This window comes from Penaeus japonicus, unplaced genomic scaffold, assembly GCF_977035675.1.
Source record: "Penaeus japonicus unplaced genomic scaffold, GWHDUDI00000001_assembly GWHDUDI00000035, whole genome shotgun sequence".
NCBI lineage: Eukaryota > Metazoa > Arthropoda > Malacostraca > Decapoda > Penaeidae > Penaeus > Penaeus japonicus.
The window spans coordinates 11,879,513-11,887,440 of record NW_028234437.1 but is presented as its reverse complement, the minus strand read 5'-3'; the positions used below and the strand labels follow the sequence as shown (position 1 = coordinate 11,887,440).

General features: G+C 38.5%; 1 protein-coding gene across 4 annotated transcripts in view; it reads left to right on the top strand.

Moving 5' to 3' along the window:
- The window catches only part of LOC122244059 (maltase A3), a 13,888-nt gene extending 6,557 nt beyond the window's left edge, over positions 1 to 7,331 (top strand). For 3 of the 4 annotated variants that reach the window (XM_043001861.2, XM_043001859.2, XM_043001862.2), the window contains 11 exons: positions 1,017 to 1,196; positions 1,640 to 1,800; positions 2,467 to 2,592; positions 2,770 to 2,848; positions 3,159 to 3,309; positions 4,153 to 4,360; positions 5,138 to 5,258; positions 5,950 to 6,084; positions 6,393 to 6,588; positions 6,739 to 6,894; positions 7,002 to 7,331. In XM_043001861.2, the coding sequence (XP_042857795.2) occupies positions 1,017 to 1,196; positions 1,640 to 1,800; positions 2,467 to 2,592; positions 2,770 to 2,848; positions 3,159 to 3,309; positions 4,153 to 4,360; positions 5,138 to 5,258; positions 5,950 to 6,084; positions 6,393 to 6,588; positions 6,739 to 6,894; positions 7,002 to 7,077 (1,589 nt within the window). In that variant the 3' untranslated portion in view covers positions 7,078 to 7,331. Of the gene's footprint in view, positions 1 to 1,016; positions 1,197 to 1,639; positions 1,801 to 2,466; positions 2,593 to 2,769; positions 2,849 to 3,158; positions 3,310 to 4,152; positions 4,361 to 5,137; positions 5,259 to 5,949; positions 6,085 to 6,392; positions 6,589 to 6,738; positions 6,899 to 7,001 lie in introns of those variants that run through there. The other variant, XM_086531402.1, reaches the window with a different exon arrangement.
- Positions 7,332 to 7,928: the final 597 nt, after the last annotated feature.

The following is a 7,928-nucleotide window of genomic DNA, read 5'->3' as shown; positions in this document are numbered from 1 at the left end:
TATATATATGCATACACACACACACACACACACACACACACACACACACACACACACACACACATATATATATATATATATATATATATATATATATATATATATATATATATATGTATATATATGTATGTATGTATATAAGTGTATATGTAATATGTATGTATGTATATATGCTTGTATGTAATTATCTATGTATTTATGTATGTATGTATTTATGTATGTATGTATGTATGTATGTATGTATGTATGTATGTATGTATGTATGTATGCATGTATGCATGTATGTAAGCATGTATGCATGTATGCATGTATACATGTATGCATGTATGCATGTATGTATGTTTGTATGTTTTATATTTGTTTGTTTGGATGTTAGCACGTGCACACACACACACACACACACACACACACACACACACACACACACACACACACACACACACACACACACACACACACACACACACACACACACATACACACACACACAATGTATTTTGTTTGTCTGGTTGATTGTGACTAGAACTGAAAATGTATGGATGAGAGTTAATCATTGCCCAGCGCATGATCTGCAATGTAATGCGTTTCCTTACATCTTCGGAATCACGCAGTTCTGAAGAAGTAATTTTCGAATCGTGAAATGAATCAGTCTCATGTATAAGCGTTTCTCCTTGTGTATTATGTATATATATGCTTTATGTGCTTTGCATGCATACATACATTTGATTATATATATATACATATATACATACATACATACATACTCAAACGCATACATGAATACAAACATACATTCATTCGTTCATTCATTCATTCATTTTACTTAATACATTCATGCATTCGAAAATAACCATCCATATACATATATACATTCATTCATCCATCCATCCATCTATCCATCCATCCATCCATCCATATATACACTCATACATACGAGTATATGGATACACATACATACGCTTGGATTCTTTATCATAAGTCAACCCCTCCCCCCCTCCCCCTTCCCTCCCCCGCAGGCATCACCAGCAAGGCGGACTACCTGAAGGATCTGGGCGTCGGGGCGGTGTGGCTGAGCCCGGTCTACCCGTCGCCGATGGCTGACTTCGGCTACGACATCGCTGACTTCGTGGGCATCGAGCCGCTCTTCGGGACCATGGCGGACTTCGAGGAACTCAGAGCTGCGCTGCATGATAGAGGTTAGTGGCGCTGCATGGCAGGGCTTAGTACCGTTGCATGGCAGAGGTTAGAGGCGCTGCATGGCAGAGGTTAGAGGCGCTCCATGACAGAGATTAAAGGTGTTGTATGATAGAAGTTAGAGGCGCTGCATGACAGAGGTTAGGGGCGCTGCATGGCAGAGGTTAGGGACGCTACATGACAGGTTAGAGGCGCTGCATGACAGAAGTTAGGGGCGCTGCATGGCAGGGCTTAGTGCCGTTGCATGGCAGATATTAGAGGCGCTGTATGGCAGAGGTTAGAGGCGCTGCATGGCAGAGGTTAGAGGCGCTGCATGACAGAGGTTAGGGGTGCTGCATGAATTAAGATAGGGGCATTTCTTGGCAGAGGTGCTGCATGACCAATAATATACCGATCATCTCTTTGAACATCCACATAGTCTGACCGTGTTGTCTCGTCACCGAAGGCCTGAAGCTGATGATGGACTTCGTGCCGAACCACAGCAGCGACGAGCACGAGTGGTTCGTCAAGTCCAAGCGGAAGGAGGAACCATACACGGACTACTACATCTGGGCGGACCCGAAGGGATTCAGCGCGACCGGCCAGCCCATTCCGCCCAACAACTGGGTGAGCTAAGCCGGAGAAACCGGGGTTGCTTTTCGCGGTGACGTCTGCAATTATGCCAGATATGTGTGGAATGAATAGATAAATGAGAAAATTAACTGATTAACCCTAGATGGGAAACCTTCTAAAGCCAGGGTCTTTTGGGTCAGATGACATAAAAATATGAAAAAAAAATCAATTAATGCACATAAAAATAAACTTTATTTATCATTAGAAGAAAAGTATAAGCGCCAAATTTGAAGCTCATATATCAATAGGAACGATGACAGACACGTAATATATATATTTCCCTATAATTTTCATATAAGATAGTTTAATGTTGCGCTTCGACTCTATAAGAATATATCATAATACCCCTTACCAAACATATTTCCAATTATTACGCATTTGTTGTATATGTGTATATACATTCCCTTACATATAGCTACCATTAAGCACTATTTATCTTGACGCAAGAAAATTGAAGTAATAGATTCAATCAAAACCATCCTAAGCTTTCTAGATCATCACCAATACCTACACATCATTAAGTGAAATCTTTCATAAGTTTAAAATTATAGTAAGTAATTCAGACAATTAAAATTGAACTACAAAATTTATTATTTCATGGTTGATATCATACCGGATTTTTTCGAGTACGAGCAAACCTCTCACACATCTGATTTCCAGCTGAGTGTATTCAGAGGATCAGCATGGACATGGGTCGAAGAGAGACAGCAGTTCTACTACCACCAGTTCTTAGCTAAACAGCCTGATTTGAACTACCGCAATGAACGTGTACGCGAGGAAATGAAGGTATGGGTGTTGCTACAGCGCTAAACATTTCTGTTCCCATTTAGTAATGAAAAAATGAATTTAAAAAGAGATGGAGCATAAGAAACCTAAAGTCTATAACTTCCTTTTAGTTGTTGTTTTTTGTAAAGCTAGATGCCTATAAGGATACTCCTTGTTAGTTTTGAATGAAATTTTCAGAATGTGTTGCGGTTTTGGTTGGACAAGGGAGTAGACGGATTCCGAGTAGACGCCATCACGCACCTCTTCGAAGTTGAAGGTAACTTCTTTTCTTTCCCTTCTCTCTTTTTTTTCTTGGAAATTCATGAGTGATATGGAGGTTTGGGTTATAAGTGTGGATAAATTATTCACAAATCTTTTTAAAAGATTTCAATTGACTTTCTTCCCAATATATGATGCTAAAGGAACTGAGTTAAACCTTCGACACTCATAGACTAACTTGATATACTTATCTTAGCGTCGGAATTTATAAACAGACACATTATACATCTCTTCTGTTAGATCATAATTTATTATAATTTCAACAACGGGCGTTTATAAACAAAATCATCTTATTTCTACTCTGTAAGATCTGAGTCAAGACGAGCCTTTCGCCGCTGACTCTGGCACCGACGACCCTCTGGACTATGGCTACCTCAACCACACCCTCACGCTCAACCAACCGGAAACGTTCACCGTCGTGAAAGAGTGGAGGGACGTCTTGGACCAATATCCGGATAAGTGAGTTTTAAGTCTGTTGTTATACACAAACACACATAGACACCTACATCCATATATATTTGCTTGTACATATATATACACATGTATATAAATATGTATACATCTGTATGTATATATATACATATATATTTATATATATATTTATATATATATATGTGTGTGTGTGTGTGTGTGTGTGTGTGTGTGAGTGTGTGTGTGTGTAAATACATACATACATACATACACACACACACACACACACACACACACACACACACACACACACACACACACACACACACACACACACACACACACACATATATGTGTATGTGTGTGTGTGTGTGTGTGTGTGTGTGTGTGTGTGTGTGTGTGTGTGTGCACATCTGTAAATAGGGGAATGGCCAAAATTACTGAGGAATGAATTGCAACTTGGAACAATTAGAGTAAAAGAAGTTACACGGTAACGTTCAAGAGTTCTGTTATCAGTGGTGATGTATGATTATTTTCTAACAACCTGATTTGTCGATTGAATAGGTCGTATGTTTTGTGGTACTCGAATGCTTAAAACGAAATCCCACGCTCCAGGAACAATCTTGACAGAAACCAATGATTATTTGCAATTTTATAAGAATTTTAGTTGATGAACGCAAAAAATCACCTTCAGAGTTAAAAAAAAAAAAAAAAAAAAAAAAAAAAAAAAAAAAAACACCCACTGAAATCATAAATGGATAAAACACATTTTTCACCAAGAAAATGATGGTCCCATCTCACATAATTTCATATTTCGGCAACCTACCCCTTGCAAAACAATCAATGACTTTGTTTTAGTTAACTTCAGAACTTGTACATTTCCTTCGACAGAGCGATGATCATAGAAGTTTTCGGAGAAGAGATCGATGAAGTTATGAAGTACTACGGCAATGACACTGTCCCGCTGGCTGACTTTCCCTTCAACTTCCTGCTGATCGAACACCTGCGCACTCGCGGTGACCTCACTGGGTTCGCTCTCAAGGACACCATTGACCTGTGGATGGACAACATGCCGGAGGGCAAGTGGCCGAACTGGGTGGTGAGTTTGCGCGCGAAGTGAGTTCGAAGCGACGACCGTTAGAAAATGAAAGGAATGCGTGAGGATGGGTCGTTTCGTAAGGCGGGAATTTTAAACGATTCATTACCAATATCTATGGTATTACATATAGTATTAGATATTAACATTGTTGGACATGACGTTTATGTTTTGTTTGTTTTAGAATAACGTGAATGATGATGGTAATAACGTTGAAATGTTAGTTGCACATCTTGCCTTACCAAATGATTCATTTTCCCTCGTACCTGATTTTTAATTTTTACTTATTTCTCGTACATAGGCAGTGAATAAAAAAATAATAGATTAAAATAAAATTATAATGATAATGATGTTAGAAGAGTAATACAACTATAATGATAATAACCACAACAAAAACACTAATAATGATACTACTACTAGCAGTTGTAATAATGATAATAATAATAATAATAATAATAATAATGATAATAATAATAATAGTAATAATAATTATTATTATGATAATAATAATGATACATTAATGATGATGATGATGATAATAATAATAATAACAATAATAATAATAATAATAATAATAATGATAATGATAATAATAACAATAATAATAATAGTAATAATAATAATAAAATTAATAACGTTAATAGTGAATATAATGATAATTGCAATAACGATGATAACAGTAATAATAATGAAATAAAAGTGACCAAATACACGAGAAAAAAAGTAGGAAGCCACGAAATCAAAGACACGAAACGAGCGACTGAGCGACCTCTCCCGCAGCTCGGCAACCACGACAACGGAAGGGTCGGCTCGCGCTTCGGTGCTGACGCGGTGGACGCTCTCAACATGCTGAGTCTCCTCCTGCCCGGGACGCCCGTCACCTACAACGGCGAGGAAATCGGTGAGGAAACCCCGGGGTCGGTAGGGGGTAGGGGAGAGGGGTGAGGGGGAGGATGAGGAAGATGAGATGAAGAAGGAGGGGGTGAGAGAGAGAGAGAGAGAGAGTGGCAGGGGTGGAGAGTATGGATAAGGGAGAAAGAGAAGAAAAGGGAGGGGCGGGATACGGAGAGAGAGAAAGGGACAGAGGAAATGGAAAAGAGAAAACGCATTTTAATATCTGAAGAAATCAGTGTGGCGAAATCACGGTAATTCTTATAACGCTTGATATATGTCAAAAGTTTTAGAACGTAGTTAGATTAATTGATGTATATGCATAATAATCAAAAGTTACAATCACCAAATGATAAAGATAAAACAAATTGATACTTCAACATCTACGATATTTAGTTTATATTAAATGTAATTCAGAACATTTAGTATTTTTTCTCACTTTGAAACCTATTAAACGCGTATTTCCAGATTATACTCCTTTATATCTAGAATTATGCATCTCTAAAATCTAAAGCACACAAATCAGTGAGTAAATGAACAACCGAGAAATCCTAGGATGCAATAAAATAAAATGAGAGGCCATGTGCTATAGAGGCATAAGTATAATCAAACAGCTCGTACGGACGGACGCTAGCAGGCTCTCCATTCGGTGGCGGATTCGCGGCATTACGCTATATGGTATCCTTTTTTTTTTCCTTTAGGCATGGTGAATACATTCATCTCGTGGGAGGATACCCAGGACCCTCAGGGCTGCCGGTATGGTCCCGAACACTACCAAGAGTATAGCAGAGATCCTGAGAGGACTCCGATGCAGTGGGACAACAGCTCCTTTGCAGGTTATTCAATTGTCTTGGTTAGATGTTTTGTTTTCGCAGATGGCTGTCGGTAGTTATTCAGTGCCGCAGTGTGTTATTAATATATGAGGAGTGGAGGACACACACATACACACACACTTACACTCACACTTATACTCATACTCATACTCATACTCATACTCATACTCATAGTCATACTCACACTTACACAAAGTCACACTCACACAAAGTCAGAGAGAGAGAAAGAGAGAGAGAGAGAGAGAGAGAGAGAGAGCGTAGGGTATAGTAGAGGGGAGGAAGAGAAACTATTTGCTTTCTCAAAATTCCAGGTTTTACCAAAGGCAACAGTACATGGCTACCTGTAAATGAGAATTACAAAGAACTAAACGTCAAGGCTCAACTTCAGGCAGAGGAGACTCACTTGAAAATATACAAGGAACTTGCTCGTTTGCGTAAAGAAGAAACTTTCGTCCGGGGACACGTAGCGTATCCCGTGGTCACCTTTGAAATATTTTCCGTAATGAGGTACAGTAGAATTTCTTTGAGCTGCACCAAGCGCGTTTAATTCTGATACAATTTCTCGAAGAACACAAGAAAGTCTTAAATCATGTGCAAAAATGTTAATCAGTGGCCAAATGAATGACAAAGGCTGAAACAACACCTCAAACTTTCCAGGTACCTTGAAGGTTACGAGAGCTACCTGTTGGTGATCAACACATCCGAGCGGGAAGTGGAGGTCGACTTGCACCACAACTCGAACATGGAACTTCCACCGAGCGCTGTGGTCGTCCTTCGCTCCATCACAGATACGGCAAACGCGACTGTCCCAGGGTGAGGGGTGATGTACCATCATCATTACTTTAATTTAGTGAATGGGTGTAGCTATGGTTATAGATGGTAATTGGTCCCTTCCTAAAATGGGTTTCTATTTTTTCCAGGTCTGTTGTGAAGCTGAGCGAAATGATACTTGTTCCTGGGGAGGGTTTATTATTAAACCTCATAGAAGAGGACTAATGCGATGATTTTCTAAGAAATTATATTAAATCTCTAAGGAAAATGTAATATGTAATAAATAATTATAGCATTATCCTTTTTTTTTTGTAATTCAACTTTTAAAACGTTTTCTAGATAGATTTATACTCATGATCATATCAGTGATACTGTTTAACAAATTAGTAATCCCGTCAGATTCTACCAAATAAATTTTTGAATAACGTCTGAATAATCCACTTGTAATTTAACAACACTTTAATATACAATTGGTGATATTCTCAATAATCATTATCCTCTTCCGAAATGCGCCACCCATTTCTTCCCCTTACCTCGTTTTCAATGTCCATTTCCCTCTCCAAATTACACTCAACAATACTCATTCCTTATGTACCTATTTTTATATAGAAATAGCACTTGTTAATTTGTCAGTCATATGGAACTTGTGTGTAAGTGCATCAACACACAAAACTTTCTGTTGTAGGCAATACGCAACTTGCATTAGTAACTATTCTAAATCCACATCCTTTCCTTACAATCAAAGCTTGTATACAAAGACATGCAAACGATTTGCTGATAATTACTCTTATTATGTTACCTGTGTCTTACCTATCTTACCTATGTTTGTAGGCGTTATCTGCAGCGTTACCGACTAGCAATCGTTTCAGCTTGGTGGGCGGAGCATAGACATTGTCAGGGGTGTGAGAGCCAAAGAATTATACGCGCGAAAAAAAACCAGCCGTGCCTCTTGTGGCGCGAATTTGAAATGATAATCTTTTCAATCATTTGCTTCTTTCTCTAATAACAATACTTGAGTTCACAGGACATTCAGGCCAAGAACAGTTTATGTCAAATAGTATGTGATTTCCTTTAAT